The 16,807-nt window shown below is 46.7% G+C and overlaps 1 protein-coding gene across 2 annotated transcripts in view; it reads left to right on the top strand.

The window, feature by feature from the left end:
• Window positions 1-16,353, top strand: part of PPFIA1 (PTPRF interacting protein alpha 1) — a 91,505-nt gene extending 75,152 nt beyond the window's left edge. Inside the window, exons 24-32 of one of the 2 annotated variants that reach the window (XM_044919746.1) lie at window positions 955-1,017; window positions 1,526-1,552; window positions 6,656-6,831; window positions 6,922-7,019; window positions 9,011-9,186; window positions 9,894-9,962; window positions 11,384-11,549; window positions 13,730-13,800; window positions 15,009-16,353. In XM_044919746.1, the coding sequence (XP_044775681.1) occupies window positions 955-1,017; window positions 1,526-1,552; window positions 6,656-6,831; window positions 6,922-7,019; window positions 9,011-9,186; window positions 9,894-9,962; window positions 11,384-11,549; window positions 13,730-13,788 (834 nt within the window). In that variant the 3' untranslated portion in view covers window positions 13,789-13,800; window positions 15,009-16,353. The remainder of the gene's footprint in view (window positions 1-954; window positions 1,018-1,525; window positions 1,553-6,655; window positions 6,832-6,921; window positions 7,020-9,010; window positions 9,187-9,893; window positions 9,963-11,383; window positions 11,550-13,729; window positions 13,801-15,008) is intronic. The other variant, XM_021685600.1, reaches the window with a different exon arrangement.
• Window positions 16,354-16,807: the final 454 nt, after the last annotated feature.

Here is a 16,807-nt window from a genome sequence, read left to right as displayed (position 1 = left end):
CACAGAAAGGGGCTGCCAGCTGGCTTGTTTTACTTTGTTTCTTAGGGGAGGAGTCGGAATGAACCGTCAGTCTGTGCTCTTACCTGCGGCCCAGGGAGCTCTGTGCTGGGAATGTTCTGTCACAGCATCTGACCAGGTCCTCATTGCCCGGTTGTTTCCAGTTAAAGTGACCTTTCTAGAAATGAAGGTGTAGGGTGGTTTTCCCAAAGTCTTTATGAACTGTCCAGTGAAGGCTGCTGCTCCTGGATGGAGTCAGCGACAGGCACGGCGAGCCTCCCCAAGCAGGGAACTGCACCGTGAGACGGGGTGCGCCCGCTCCCGGAGGGGCCCGGCGGCCGGCACGGCGCCTTGATGGGCCTCAGGTCCGTGGTGGCGCTTCAGTGGGGCCAGGATTTTGGCTCCTTGAAGTCACTGGCCATTCTGTTGGACGCACTCAGCCCTGTGCCCTGCCTCTTGGGTTTCCCCAGACAAGGTTGTCCCGTCCGCGTGGCCCAGTCACCTCAGAGCACCTGCTGGGGACTGTTGTCCCACAGTCCAAAGCTAGACCTGGGGACTGTGCTCTTTGTTGTGCTCTGTTCGGGTAAGACTGTAAATGTATCAAGTAAGACTTAGTTGAGAATCATTCACAGTTTTCAGAAGTACAAAATGTGTTGTTTTTATATTTTACATACCTCAGGTGGTAAGCATGGCAAATGAAGCACTAGGAATTATGGGCTGTTCCTGGGTTAGTGACAGCACAGTGTTCATATGGTGTGGTTATTCTTGATGAAGGGGGTGAGCTTGTTTTAATGTTCTGTCATTTTCCATATGGGCATCTAAAATGAAAAGGTGAGAAGAATGGCCTTGGCCTCCACCTGCTCCTTTTATGTGCCTGAGGCTTACGTATCTGCCACCTTTCCTCTTTGTTACTGCTTCCCTTGTCCTGGATGTGGTTGGTCACTGGGGTCACCCTAGACCACAGGAAATGTCTGGTTAACGCATGAAGAGATGGAAACGCTCACAGCCACGTCACAAACGGTCAGTCGCAGCCCCGAGCCCACCTCCCCCAGTGCTCCCCACCTACGAACGGCACGATTCTCGGCTTTCCCTTGGGAAGCAAAAATGTCATTTCACATTAAATTGTTCCGATAAGTATTTCCATTAGGTATTAGTTAAACGTGTGAAATGGAATTCTATTTTAGATTTCTTTTTCAGGACCTTAAAATTGGTAGACTCGCTCTATTTAGAATAGATTTAATTTCTATCTCCTTTAAGGAGAGACGTCAGTTTGGCGGTCAGTCTTCATGTTCTGGCCCTAGTTTTCTCCTTATATGGACATGCTTGCCATGGGAAATTGGCTCTTTGCATGAGAAATTGGAATTGTTGGTTTTGCATGAGTTTTGCATGATGCTTTTGTTTTTGTTTTTTTTTAACTTTTTCACTCAAGTCACTCTGCACCTTCCCTACAATGTTAATTTGCTTGCATCACTAAGCTCACCAATACTAATAGTTATGTTCTTTTGCATTCCTAACCTCGTAACACCAGGAGGATGAGGAGGGAAGCTGGGCTCAGGTTGGAGACTCTCTATAATATACTCTTCACTCTATGTACCGCAGCAAAAGAGCTGGAGTATGAAAGCTTGTAATTGACTTTTCTTGACATTTTTAACATCTTAATTTGTGCAGAATATCATTGATGACTTAAAGCGTTAGTCAGAGTGAAGCATAGGATTAAAGAGTACGTCTCATGGACAATTTTGAACCTTTCTCATGTGGCACCGTGGTGGTGAACTCTGTGTGACAGAGATTACTTCGTTTAGCCCCACGGCTGTCGTACGGTGTGCCGTGGCTCTGGCAGCTCCTGGGGTACATACCCAGCACGAGAGTTGGCACGGGGACTGTCCCCGCCTGTCTGTGTATCAGGGGTTACTAAGTGGTGCCCTGCTGCTGTGTTGGTCGAGAGGCTTTCTCACTTGTGGGATTCTCAGAAATCAAGCCTCTCCTTGCAAAACGTACATTCGAATTTTCAGCTTCCTGGCTCTTCAGCTCACAAAAAGCTCTGTCACGACTGTTTCGCAGCCTTGATTTGAGACAGCTTGATGAAAAGCAGTGGTTCCCTACCTGTGCTTCTAGCCCCATTGCTGCCTGACTTGCTGTTCTGTTTTAGCGCCAGATCGGAGGCTGCAAGGGCGCGGCCAGGAGGTTCTTCCCGAGGCTCTTACTAATGGCATCATGTTCAAGGATCTCAGAAGGATCATGGTACAGCTGAAGAAAATCAAACTAATCTTAAATCTGAATTTTTCTCATTTCCAGTTGATGGTTGAAACCACTGTTTTCCTCTGTTTGTACTCCTAAAATCAAACCGATGTTACCACTTTTTTAAAAAGCAAAAGAGGAGAGTGCCTATAATATTCTGTGAGCTCCCTCTCCAGCCCTTTGATTTAGGCACTCTGTGCCACTACTCCAGATAAATATCCTCATTAATCATTTAGCCCGCTCAGATATCCCTTTACAGGGCCAATAATGACCATCAGTGAATTAAAAAGGGTGCATTTCATGATTGCTTAAACATCAGTGTTTTACATTAAGAAGGAGAACTTTGGCAGCACCCCGGTATGAGATTCCCTATATCGGGGCGTGACTTGTAAGGTAAACCAGCTGAACGTTTGCTCTTTGCAGTGGAAACATAAACAAGGATGAGCCATGCCAATGACACCAGAATTAGCCAGCATCGGCCTTCATTATAAGCAAGGACGGTTTCTGCTCCATCCCTCTTCTAGATGGGAGGAGAACGAAGGGCAGAAGTCGGACAGTGCGCCTTCCACGTGCTATTACGTAGTCACCGGCTCTAACACCAAGGGCGAGTTTGAGATGCCCTTGGGCATTCAGGGCAAGAAAACAACAAGGTGTGGTCAAGTCATCGATGCATTCACTTAGCAAGTAACATCAGTGTGCTGTCTGTGCAAACCGAGCTGCCTGCTCTTGACACCTGCCATCATCCCTCCCATTTTACAGAATTGTATTTGTGATCATGTCCGTGCTGGAAACAATAGAGCCTGTGCAGTGGCAGTTTCTCGCAGCCCAGGTGTTCTCTGACCAAGAGGGATCCCTGTCCTGTGCTTTTTCAGAAGGCTGTGATGGCAGCCCAGGAGGTGTGGGTCTCCTGGCTTTGAGCTCCCTCGGGAGCTCATGTTATGGACCACTTAAGAAGTGGGACTGGAGTACGTGATGAGTAAACAACATTAAGGAGGGCTCTGCTCCCATGGAATTGTCTGTTTAGAAATTTCTTTGCATTTTCTGTCCAATTAAGAATACATAAACAGAGGCAAGAAAGCAGTGATGGATATTCACACTCTAAGTGTCAGGTGTGTGATATTGAGAGTGAGGTTTGAAAGAATGAGAAAACATGACATTGTGACAATTTTCTAAAAATGTTTGCTGCTTTTCTCACTCATGGTTGTTCAGAGAAAGTAGTGAAACAGTTTTTTTCTATTGAATTTGAGCATTCTTGTTGAAATTTGAGTCGTTTCTTCTAGCTTGTTTGGTGTAAATAATAGATTAGAGGTAGTATTTTCAAGCCAGAACATCGTGGTAGTTGAGAGTTACTATTTCCAAGGATTCTGTAAGGCAACTACAGAATTCCTGTGACTGTAACTTAGCCTTCTTGGACTGAAGAACATCCGGTACCTTTGTTTGGATGTGTATGCATGTACTTGTATTGATTTCTTTTTCATGGCACAAATCTGGCACATATTCTGTTAGATTTATCCCAAAGGGTTTCATCGGTTTTGATGACATTATAAATGGTATTTTTAAAATGTCCATTTCCAGCTCATTTCTAGTATTTAGAAATACAGGTCACTTTTATATATCGATCTTATTACATCCTGCAACTTTGTTAAACTCACTTTAGTTCAGATAGCCGCTCTGTATTTGTTTTCTAATACTGATAATCAAGTGATCTACAAATAAAGACAGTTTTATTTCTTTTCCAACTCATGCTTTAATTTCTCTTTCTTGCCCTGTCACCGTGGCTGAGAGTTCTAGTACAGTGTTGAATGAAAGTGGTGGGAGCAGATATCCTTAACTCTGTTTCTGAGTGTAGGGAAAATGCATACAGTCTTTTACCACTAAGTGTGCTGTCAGATCTGCATTTTTTGTAGAAGCCCTTTATCAGGGAGGCCATTGTTGTCTGTGCCTAGGTTGCTAAGATTTCAATGAATAATGATTTGGTCACACACCTTTCCCACATCTCTGGTTTTTCATTTTAGTCCTTTGATTCAGCGAATTTCTCTGATTTTCTTTAATTTTATTATGTTATGTTAGTCACCATACAGTACATCATTAGTTTTTGATGTCATGTTACATGATTCATTGTTTTCGTGTAACACCCAGTGCTCCATGCAGTACGTGCCCTCCTTAATACCCATCACCGGGCTAACCCATCCCCCTACCCCCCTCCCCTCTAAAACCCTCAGTTTTTTTCTTGGAGTCCATAGTCTCTCATGGTTCGTCTCCCCCTCCAATTTCCCCCCGTCATTTTTCCCTTCCTTCTCCTAATGTCCTCCATGCTATTCCTTATGTTCCACAAATAAGTGAAACCATATGATAATTGCCTTTCTTTGCTTGACTTATTTCACTTAGCATAATCTCCTCCAGTCCCATCCATGTTGGTGCAAAAGTTGGGTATTCATCCTTTCTGATGGCTGAGTAGTAGTCCATTTTATCTATGGACCACATCTTCTTTATCCATTCATCTGTTGAAGGGCATCTCGGCTCTTTCCACAGTTTGGCTATTATGGACATTCAAATATTGACCCCACCTATGTTCCTGGGATAAACCCCACTTGTCCTAACATCTTATTCTTTTAATTTATTACTAATTTGATTTGCTAATACTTTGTTAAGGAAAATTTGCTTCTGTGTCTATGAGGGATATTTATTGGTCTATAGTTTTCTTAAAATGTGTCCAGTTTTGGTGTCAGGACAGTGCTGCTCTTGTAGAATGAGTTAGATATTTCTTCTTCATTTTTTTGTAATAGTTTCTATAGAATTGGTAATTTTTTCATAAATGTTTGGTAGAGTTCACCAGTGAAGGCATTTAGAGTAGAGATTGAGTGTATGTGCATCATGTGTGTTTGTGCTTGTGTGGTTTATAGCTACAGATTCAAGTTCAGGTACGGGTTACCTGTTTCTTACTGAGTGGCTCTCATAGATTATGTCTTTCATGAAATTTGCCCGTTTTGTCCAGGTTGCTTACAGCTGTCCACAGTTTTCCCATATTACCCTTTCAGTGCCTGTAGGGTCTGTACTGATGCCCCCTCTTTAATTCTTGATGTTGGTGATTTACCTTTCTTCTTTCTGGGTAGGGGCCCGTCAATTTCAGTGATGTTTATGAAGGTCCAGGTTTTACTTTCATCATTTTATTTTCTGTCATTTTTTTTGTTTCTGTTTCACTGATTTCTGCTTTTATTTCCTTCCTTCTGCTTGCTGTGGATTTCATTTCTTCTTTTTCAAGTTTTTAAAGGTAGAACCTTACTTTATTGATTTATAACCTTTTTTCATTTATAAGTACTTAATACTGTAAATTTCCTTCAAGACACTGCTTAAGCCGTGTCCCACAATTCATGATTGTGTGTGCACTTTCTTTCTTCTTTTTTTTTGAAGATTTTATTTTTAAGTAATCTTTACACCCAATGTGTGGGGCTTGATCTCACAACCCCGAGATCGAGTCGCATGCTCCACTGACTGAGCCAGCCAGGTGTCCCTTGCATGTTCATTTTCATTTAGTTCAAAATATTTTCCCATTTCCCTGTGATTTCTTCTTTTGACACGTGGGTTATTTGGAAGTATGCTAATTCCAAATATTTGGGAGTTTTCTAGATGTCTTTTATTATGGAGTTCTAATTTAATTTTCTTGAGGTCAGAGGAGATATATTTGGCAGGATTTTAGTCTCTTTGCATACATGGAGCTTTGTCTGTGTTGGAGAATATTCCGTGTGCGCTGCTTTTGGGTGAAGTGCTCTCTCACATCCAGTGGGTTAGTTGAGGCTACTGCTTCCGGGCTTCTCCGTCCATGCAAGCCAGTTGTTTGGCTCAGCTGCTCAGTCCGTTACCAAACAATGGGAGGGGTGGGAGGTCTCCTGACCATCTCTCCTCTCAGTCTTACCGTGTTCATCTTCTTTCAATTTGTGTTTTAATTCACATTTTTAAACCTGATTTTGAAATTAACGTGTTTTATTAAGGAAATACAGAAAACAAAATGTTAAAAATAAAATGAAAGCCAGCCAGAGATATTTTTACTGAGTAGACTTGGATTGATCCTTCAAACTTGTTCATGAGCCGTGATCGTTCTTTGTGGTTGTATCATTATACATGAAAACTAGCTCAGAGAGACAATGTGTAACCAGTTTTATTGTGCTTTGGTAAATATGTTAAATTCATTAGCATAAGTAATAGACTGTTCATGGTATAATTCCCTTTGTAGAAAATGTTACTAACAATTTAAGAGTAAATAGATCAAATTATTTTGAAATTATAAAAAACAATGTTATTAGTTTAGCCTTTGAGAATATGTAACAGATTGGAAGATCCAGTTTAAAAATTATTTAAATGACCCTTGTGACCTCTTCCATGGCTTTTCTTCTGAACTGATGTGCTTAATTATTGCAACCAGACCCTCGCCTACGGGGACATGAACCACGAGTGGATTGGCAATGAGTGGCTGCCCAGCCTGGGCCTGGCGCAGTACCGCAGCTACTTCATGGAGTGCCTGGTGGACGCACGCATGCTGGACCACCTGACCAAGAAGGACCTGCGCGGGCAGCTGAAGATGGTCGACAGTTTCCACAGGTGCGTCCCACAGGATGGTCCTGACCAATTAGCTCAGGGAGTTTGCACTGTTGCCACGGCTAACTTTTTTTTTTTTTTTTTTTGTAATAGAAACAGTTTCCAGTGTGGAATTATGTGCCTGCGGAGGTTAAATTATGACCGAAAAGAACTGGAGAGAAAAAGAGAAGAAAGCCAGAATGAAATAAAAGGCTAGTACATTATGTGTAATGGATGCAGCATATTTCTGCTTCCCACGGTGCTAACAGTTCAATCACTGCCTATTAAAAAATAAAACTGGAAGGAAAAAAATTAAAAATAAGTTAAAAAGATCACAAGGGGTGCCCAGCTGGCTCTGTTGGTGGAGCTTGCGACTCTTGATCTCAGGATCATAGGTTCAAGCCCCACATTGGGTGTAGGGATTACTTAAAAACAAAATTTTTAAAAGAAATTAAAAATAAATAAAATAAACAAAAATTAGGAAAGGCTTTAAGTGGAGAAAACTAGTCTGGCATCATTACAGAGGAGGGAGGGATGAACTGTGTGCCTCTAAAGACCCTCCTCTGTGCCCATTTCCTTGTGCTGACGTCAGTCTGTAAGGTCGGGGTCTCAAGGTAAGCATTTTTCCTGTGACCTCAGACATTTCCCCTTGTGACGACACATGTCCTTTTTTGTTCAGAAATGCTGCTACACAGCGCTAGATAGCAACAGAGCTAGAGGTGAACAGGCCCCCACCATGTGCTGCTTGGTGGAAGTCTGGAAAATACTGCCCTGTCTGTCCTTGAGAGGCCCGGAATAGAACAGTGTGGTTCTGCTCCCGTGGCTGAGGGAGCAGCGCAGGGTTAACATGGCATTTGGGCCCTGAAGACAGGGTGGGAGCCTCTTCTTGGCGTCAGGGGGCAGGCAGAGGTATTTCAGATAGAAAATAGGCCGGGGGTGTAAGGGGACAAGGGTGATCAGCCAGGAGACAGCAGATGCTCTTCTCTGCTGGGGAGCCACCCACCCAGGACACCTCTCAGTGAGCAGGTGTAGTAGTTTGCTTTGAAATAAGACGTTAACGATTAAGCTCTAAGTAAAATCTCCCCAAATTTTCAGTACAAAGAAATCACTAAGAATGGTAATAGCAGATGAGACCTATTGACCAACTCTAAGCATATAGGTTAATTTATGTAATCCTTACAACCACAGTCCTTTAAGTGCTGTTTTTCATCTCTTGTCTTTATTAAGACAGAAATTAAAGATAAAAATATGGTTGGGGAGATGGTCCATTAGAAGGATAGTCTAGCCATGATTGAGTTAGTGTAAATCACAAGAAAAACCATAAGCTAACATTTGTAATACATGTTCTATACACACATAATACGTTTAACATATAAATATAGTAATGATCTCTAAATATTTTATGGCTGTGTGTGTGTGTGTGTGTGTGTGTGTGTCTGTCCTTTTATCTAGAAAAGGAGGTGGGAAATGAGATACGTAAATCTGTTCCATTTGTTTTGTATTTCCATGTTAAATCTTTTCAGAGTTGACAAAAGCTGCCTCTGAAAATAACTGGTGATCATCTGGATGTACTTTTACAGGGTGGCTATTTTTAGATCTCTACTAGAACAAATTTAATAATTTATTACTTTGCATAAATACAAGATCTTCCCCCAAGTCCCTAATACGCTGGAGAATATCTTCCAATTTCTGTATTTTTAAAGTGCGACAACAGGAAAGTCTTAGAGATTGTAAGTGAGGGGTTTGCGTTGAATCACAAGGTGCCCAGCTCCAGGGCCAATGCCTCTGATGGGAGGAGAGTATTTCAGAAGGCCTGAAGTCTGTAGGCGGTGCACATTCGTACCTGGTGGGCGTTCAGGTTCTTGGTGTGTCCTTTTGGTTTCCGAAGCCTGGGCCCCGTCGCTTTCTATTCTCTAGAAACTCGGTGTGTGTAATAACTTCCTTGCTCCAGGGTTTACTCGAAGGGTGAGTTCCAGTAGGACGGTCTCCATTGGACAAGCCAAGGGCCAGGACGGTGGTGTGCGAGTGCAGCCGAGGCCGTCTGCCCACCTGGCAGCGCCCCCGGGGCCCATGCGGCTTGCGTCTTGTGTCGGGAACTGGAGGCTCGGGGCCTGCGGGTGGATCTTTATCCTGTGTTATGGGGCGAACGCGGTGAAACGAGCTTCCTGCAGCCACTCTGAGCATTGTTTTCACTCGTCTGCAGATGTGCTAGTTTGGAGCAATGATCGAGTGATTCGCTGGATCCTATCGATCGGCCTTAAAGAATACGCCAACAATCTCATCGAGAGCGGCGTTCACGGCGCGCTGATGGCCTTAGATGAGACCTTCGATGCCAACGCCCTGGCGCTCCTGCTGCAGATCCCGACACAGAACACGCAGGTGATGCCGGCCACGCCCGCACCCCGCCCTCCGACCGGCGCTGCGCCCGCACCCCACCCTCCAGCCAGCACTGCGCTCCGCATTTGAGTGGATGCAGAGAGAGCGTAACCAAACCCCCAGCCAGCCAGTCCTCTCTTCCCCTGCCTCAAACACGATGCGGCGGCTCAGAGCCCACAGTGCTTGTTAGCTCCTCCTCGTGTCTGCCTGTCCTTCCATGTCCTGGTGCACGCAGGAGTCCTGGCATAAACCACCTGCGGGAGACCTGCGTCCACACCGGCTGCTTGTAGAGCGGCAGAGGGGAGAGAGAGAGAGAGACGCTCTTGCGAAAGTGTGCCGCACGCAGGTCTCAGGAGTTCTGTTTCTCATTTCCCTGCGTCCTTCTTTTTGACTCATGGGCTCATTGGAGAATCAGGAATGTTTTTATTCTTCTACAGAACATGTGTATCTTCTGCCCGTACCCTCAAGCTCCCCACCAGCAGCGGCCCCCACGGCACACTTGTTACGTAATGTCCCAAGAGCTCACGGGTCCCACCGCCCAAAGCCCGCAAATGCATTCCCCATTAAAACCCCTGACTTAAAGTACCCTGTGATGTTCACAGCATTCGTCCCTTGAGTTATTGTTTGTTTAAGTTTTGGTTTAAAAATAACTGTGATATGCTAACATCCTTAGCGTATCACTAAGGGGGGTTGTTTTGTTATGATTTCAGGCTCGTGCTGTCTTGGAAAGAGAGTTTAACAACCTTTTGGTCATGGGGACTGACAGAAGGTTTGATGAAGTAAGTTTACAGTCTAATGATTTTTAAACTTGCATTAAATGTAAATTGTTACATTTGGGGGCACCAACCTGGCTCAGCTTGGTAGAGTGTGTGACTCTTGATCTCAGGGTTGTGGTTTGGGCCCCACGTCGGATATAGAGATTACCTAAAAGTAAAATCTTTAAAAATAAGTAAGTAAATAAATAAAGTAAATTAATATGTTTGTAGGAGCCATGTAGTCTGGATAACTCTTCCAAATGTGGAGATAATTTTACTTTACAAGTTAAGCTTTGCTCTTAATTTATTAACAAATGAGCTATTAAGAAAGCAATATTTTCACTAAGATGGGGAGGTTTTTTTTTAAATTTCTGCTATTTAACTTTTGATATCCTTCAAAAATGTTTTTCGCATCATAAACCATTGGTTGCGGTCGAGGCATAGTCTGTATAAGTTGTGTTTTGGGACAACTGGATACCTCAATCCCATCCAGGACCCCCTGTGCTCTGGCAGAATGTTTCAGAAGTTTATTTAAAAACACAGGACACATTCATTTCTTCTCATTCGAAACCATGACTCGTGTCCTCTCGCACCGTGACGTGTTACTGTCTCCGTCGCCGTGCGAACACTTGAGTGTGGCGGGAACAGGACACCTGACGGGCATCGCTGGCCTGTCCCAGCCTGAAGACTGTTTTGAAGACAAAAATGCAGTATCTTACATAGCAAGAAGGTGATTTCTGCAGGATAGGAAGCGACACATGGTGGCAGAGCACACCCAGGTGGCCCAGGATTGTCCTGATTTGTGCCCAGCTGGGGTCCCAGCATGAGGGTGGCCCTGTCTCCTTTTACTCTGAGAAGTTCCCAGTGTGGGCAGGGAGTCTGATGGTTATCAAGAATGGGGTCAGAGGGGCACCTGGGGGGCTCAGTTGGTGAAGCGTCTGCCTTCGGCTTAGGTCATGATCCTGGGGTCCTGGGATTGAGCCCCGAGTCAGGCTCTCTGTTCAGTGGGGGAGTCTGCTTCTCCCTCTCCCTCTACCTGCCGCTCCCCCTGCTTGTGCGCTCTCTCTTTTTCTCTGTCAGATAAATTAAAAAAATCAAAAAAGAATGGGATTAGATAGGGCGCCTGGGTGGCTCAGTTGGTTAAGCGACTGCCTTCGGCTCAGGTCATGATCCTGGAGTCCCTGGATCGAGTCCCGCATCGGGCTCCCTGCTCGGCAGGGAGTCTGCTTCGTCTTCTGACCCTATCCCCTCTCATGTGTTCTCTCTCTCTCATTCTCTCTCTCTCAAATAAATAAAATCTTTAAGAAAAAAAAAAAAAAGAATGGGGTTAGATACATGTGAACAAAAATGCAGGGACAAGGACATTTTAAAGGGTTGGTAACTTTACTGTGTATTTTGTCCTGTATTTTAAAATCAGTCTTGTTTTCTGTTCTTTAATTTACCAGGACGATGATAAAAGCTTTAGGAGGGCACCTTCTTGGAGGAAAAAGTTTAGACCAAAGGACGTTCGTGGCTTAGCTGCTGGGTCAGCAGAGACTCTCCCCGCAAACTTCCGGGTCACTTCCTCTCTGTCCTCCCCCTCTATGCAGCCAAAGAAGATGCAGCTGGACGGTACGTGATGCACTGTGCTCTCCCGGCCACCTGTCGGCAGCACGAGCAGCTTTTTGGCTGGAACGTTAATAAGGGTCACGATGACCTCTTTAATACGTAACAAGCGTGTGGGTGCTGTTGCATGCCCAGGTTTACATGCTGTAAAATTAATCCTAACATCTGTGTAGAAAAGTTTAACAATGATACAGATATTTTAAGTTATCTGGTTGAACATTAGCATATTCTTCCAACTAATAAAGCTAAGCAGCGTGTGTGTCCTCAGAGCGTTGGACCGACGTCCACACTTGCAGAGATGTGTTCGTGTGGCCCTCAGGGGCTCTGCCCTCGGAGAGCAGCACAGGGGCTTTCAGACCACGTCCTTTACCCCTAGGACTTCTCTCCGCGCTGGAGGAGTGACTGAGTCCGTGGTAATCGGCACAGTTCCCACCTTCGTCCTTGCACTCTCTTGTCCGTGTCATTACGTAGTAAGAGGACGGGGAAAAGGAAGAAGGGGAGCCCGGATGTGCTCACAGGGCAGGGCTGGTCTTGTCGAGGGCGCCAGTTGTAGGGTCATTGTGTCAGATCAGGGTGCAGTTATCCCTGGACGGTCCCTCTGCTTTGAGACCACCGCTAGTGAAGTGTTGGTCAAGGTCTGCGGAGGGACCTCTCCGCTCTGACCGTGTCCCACTCAGTGACAGGATGGAGGGCCACACTGCCTGGGCTGGAATCTGGCTCTGCCGTGCAGGAGGCGCATGACCTTGAGCACTGTGCCTCAGTGTCCCCATCTGTAGAGTGGTTTTCGCATGAGTGTCTTCCTCACTGATGGCTTGTGGCGGCGAGTCCTTTGCAGGAAGCTGTTGGCAAGTGTCCGGCGCGTCCCGAGTGCTGTTGTGTGTTGGCCGCGGGAGCCCTGCGTCGTAGGCCTGTGACGGGCGGCCGCACGCTCACTCTCGGTGGACATGGGTAGACGGGCTGTAGGGAAGTTGTCCGGTGTGGTTTTTACCATTTTCTTGCCTGAGCTCTGCCTGAACCTCGGTTGTGAGTTCTGCTCTCGCTGCCCACGTACAAACCAGAGAAAAGTAATTTCTATAAAGCCTTGCTGAGCTTTGAGTGAGGGCAGCTTATCGGGCAGTGTTTTTATTTAAAAAACTGCATCTCTTCGCCAGACTTCAATATTATGCTTAATGAAGGAAAAACCCAACTTTTTGGAAAAGAATAGCGTTTTCCTTCAAGAAGCCTGTAGGTAATTTCTATGGATTCTAGTTGTAACTTAAGTCTTCGACTTCTTGGGCAATCGGCCTGCGGTCCTGGTCTCCTCAGCTTCATTTCACAAGTCGCCTTTTCCTTATTGTAAATGTTAACAGCGGCATTTGGATTACAGTTCAGGTAAATGAAACATAACCGTGGAAAAAGGCGTAGGGAGCGTAGCCCGTGGAAGGTGAGATCTTACCCCCATTGCTAACGGAGGCAGAGGCGGAAACCCGGCCCAGCGGGTGTTCTGGCGGCTGGGGGCAGCCACGGGCCTCCCGCTCTCTCCAAGTGCTCTCTGGCCCCGGGGCAGGGTACCGGCAGCCTGTGGGGAGACAGGGCTTGTAGTTGGGAGCAGCCCACAGCTGCTACAGGGCTGGAAAAACCCAGTGAGCCCCCCGGGTGGTTTCTTGATAGAACAAAAGCATCTGTGGTGTGCGCTGTTGGCGGCTGGAAGGGAGGCTGGGCCTGGGCTTCCGTGGCTCGGTCGTCGTCCCGCACCCGCTGCCCGGAGGGTAAGGCCGTCCTTCTCAGACAGACGGGGGAGGGGGGTGGGCAGCGGGACAGGCACCCGACTCCCTTTAGCGGGCTGGTAACGCTCACATTGCTGCTGGGCTCCAGAAAAGTCCAGAAAAGTCTGTAAGTCTGGAGGCTTTCCGGAGAAACAGTCACCGTGTTCATGGTTGTTGCCAGTGCAGATGTGTGTGGCAGAATTGCCTTCCCGTCACCTGCTGCCCCACAGACCCCGGGCTGCTCGGGGGGTGGGGACAAGCCCACTCAGTGACTCAGTTCCCCTCCTTGGGCGCCTCCGTTCCCGCGCGGGAGCCCCCGGGAGCCCCTCCGTGGGTGCTGCTGTGGGCGTGAATGTGCGTGTGTGCGCTCGAGCGGCCACGCGGCGCTGAGACTAACTGCATGCTGTGTTTGCACACCTCCCGTCGTGGTCGTCGGAGCAGGTGGCGTGTCAGGACCGCAGAGGCTGGATTCGGCCACAGTCAGGACTTACTCCTGCTGACGCCCCCTGTAGGTGAGTAGCCAGGAGAGCCGGCCCCGCGAGCTCAGGAAGCTGGCTGGACGCACGCGCACAAGCCCTCGTTGCCCGTGGAGGGGACTTTGGTGTTCTGGATGCTCACGCTTAACCTGGAGAGGCTAGTGTGTCACTGATTCCTAAGGGAAGAAATGTATTTCCATTCTTTCCATTCCTTAAACACAAAGATGCTGGCTCCCACATCTGCTACTGTCTTGTGGGGGCGGGGGAAGGCAGGAGAGCGCAAGAGAGTGTCACCTGGCTCTTAGCTGACTGTCCCCAGCGGGTCACGGCCTCTGCGTCTTTGTGCACCTGGTGGGACGCCCGGGCCACTGCTGCTGGCCAGCCTGCTTTTACAGACGCGGTCTTGAATGAATCAGGCCCCAAAATATTAAGTTTCATGAGACCGTAACCACAGTGTGACACTGATAGCCTCTCAGTTGGGAGATTGGGGTTTCTTCCAAGATACTTACTTGCGGGAGAGCGAGAGCACATGCACAAGCACGCGTGAGGGGTGGGGGAGGGCAGAGAGCGGGACTCTCAAGCTGACTCTGTGCTGAGCCTGGAGCCCGATGCTGAGCTCGATCCCACGACCCTGAGATCACGACCCAAGCCAAAACCAGGAGTCAGACGCTCCACCGAGTGTGCCACCCAGGCGCCCTAAGGGGTTGATCTAAAAAAAAACCCAAAACAAAAACCAAGTGCATTAGCACAAGAGGGGCTGAGTTTGTGGATTGAGATTTCGGGTGCAGGCCTGCGAGCCTGGCCCTCTTCTCCCTGCCCCGAGGGCCCTGGGGAGCTCTGTTTGCTCTCAGTGTTTTCCTGTCTCAGCCAGAATATGTGACTGCTGGGGGCTCCCTGCGGGCTCGGTCAGTGGAACAGGCAGCTCTGATCTCGGGCTCCTGAGTTCCAGCCCCACGTTGGCTATAGAGATTACTTAAAAATAAAATCTTAAAAAAAAAAAAAAAAAGAATACTTGTTTTTTCCATCCTTTTTAAAAATTGGTTACTTTTGGACATAGGCCAAAATGAAATCAATCAAAGGCCAAAATGAAGTCAGTCATTGATAAGCAAAATGCTTGATGCTTTCTCTGGCTTCTCAGAGGGGCTAAAGCACAGGGCGGGAGGGGAGGTGTGCTGGGGCCTGCCCGGGCCGGGAAGTCACTGTTCAGGTGGCTTAAGACTGATTCTTTTGTTTTTGTTTTCCAGTTTACCCGCACTACTTCTACAGATGATTATGCACCACTTCGAATCCCACAAAGACTACATTTTAAAATGCAACGGAATCTTTAATCTGTTAATACTTGTTATATGGACCCTGAGATATTTTATTACAGAGTTTTTAATTAGCGAAAAATTCATGAATACTATAGAGAAAATATTTTAGAACTTAATGTTTCTTATATTTATGTAAACTTATGACTTCATTTATATAGTTACTTACTTTTTCATGTATATCCAGGCTATAAATATCCTTTCAAATCAATTCGTGTTCTTATATCTAATTTAGTCTTTCAAATGAATGTACTGTAATGCTTGTATGTATAAATCCTATGAACAAATATAGGGCTTTTGTAAATTGTGCATTGTAATTATCATTACTTAATTTGTTATTAATAAACCCTGACAGAGAGAAGGATTTTACCGTACTTGTAAAATCATGACACAGCGTGTGTTATCAAACAAAACCTAGCTCTACAACAATCATTTTGAAATAAGCAGACTTCATTTCAAGCAACTGTTGTATTTTAATGACTGACCTTAACTATACTTTTTCTAGCAAGAAATGCTTTATTCTATAGCGTGAACAGATTAAAAATATCTGGTGTTAAATATCAGCTTCTGAAAATTTGGACTGGAAAGACTATGAAAATCTCCTAGGACTGGTGAACTCTTCATAGGCTCGTCCCGGTGGGCTCGGGCAGCTCGTGTTTAGCGACTGGCTGAAGCCGCGAGCTGAGGACCCTGAGAGCCTGGGGGGGCCCTGGGCGGGGGGGCCTGGGCGTCCTCCTGGTGCGGAGCTCGCTGGCGAGAACTCTTAGAGGACCAATCAGGAAGCACTGCGCCCCCCCCCCGCCCCCCTCCCCCCTGGAAATAATGTCGTGCAACTCTAACAAAGGCCTTACTGTTCTTATGTAAATCATCTTTTTACATTTGTTTGTAAACATGTTTAAAGAATGGACCTAGTCGTACATTTTTAGATTTTGATGAGATAGCCGTTTTGGATTGTATAAGTAGCAAATGTAACTCTTACTTTCTACTTGGCATATTAAAAAGCCAGCAAGAAATGTGTTCAGATCATGGTGCATTATTTATTATGCAGCTGAGACAGATAGAAACGGCATGTCTTTACATTTGGTTTCTGCTTTTAATTTACTTGTACAATTCACTGTTACCGTCCTGTTTTTCTATTAATCTTTTGTGAACTTCCTGATTATGTAACAAAGTATGTACAGTCTACTTTTGAACTGTTTTTATCACAGTATTATTTATTGCTGTCTTTCAATACAGTCCTGAAGCATTTTCCACTGCCAATAAAGGATACTGAGAACCAGCTGCCCTTCTTCGCCAACTCCGTGCTCCCCCGTGCGGGCCCCGGGCATCTAGCGTGCAGAGCAGCTCGGAGACCCAAACAGCCCCGAGGTGCAGGATGCGGTGCCAGCCACAGGAGGACCGGGTGTCTGTGCCCTCGGTTCCGGAGGCGCAGCGACTCCATCTCACAGTCTCACCGGCCCCTCCAGGGCCCAGAGGAGGTGGGGGCAGCGTGTGCGTGGGCCTGTGCGTGTGTTCAGCACTGTTGCTCGTCCCCGGGCCGTCCTCCGTGTGGGCTTTACTCTCCTGCTGCTCTCCTCATGCCCTCACGAGAGGTGCCCAGGGCTGCGTCCCTCCACTTCTCTCGGCCCCTGGGAACCGGGGTGGGGGGCGCCTCCTGCAGCGGGCAGAGGGGAGGGGGCAGGTGCGCCGGCTCGGGCGGGGCCCACCCGCCTGCAGGGCTGGAAGTGGATTCC

Source organism: Neomonachus schauinslandi, chromosome 11 (assembly GCF_002201575.2).
Source record: "Neomonachus schauinslandi chromosome 11, ASM220157v2, whole genome shotgun sequence".
Taxonomy (NCBI): domain Eukaryota; kingdom Metazoa; phylum Chordata; class Mammalia; order Carnivora; family Phocidae; genus Neomonachus; species Neomonachus schauinslandi.
Note: the sequence above shows the minus strand (reverse complement) of the source record. Positions and strands in the feature narration are given on the sequence as shown.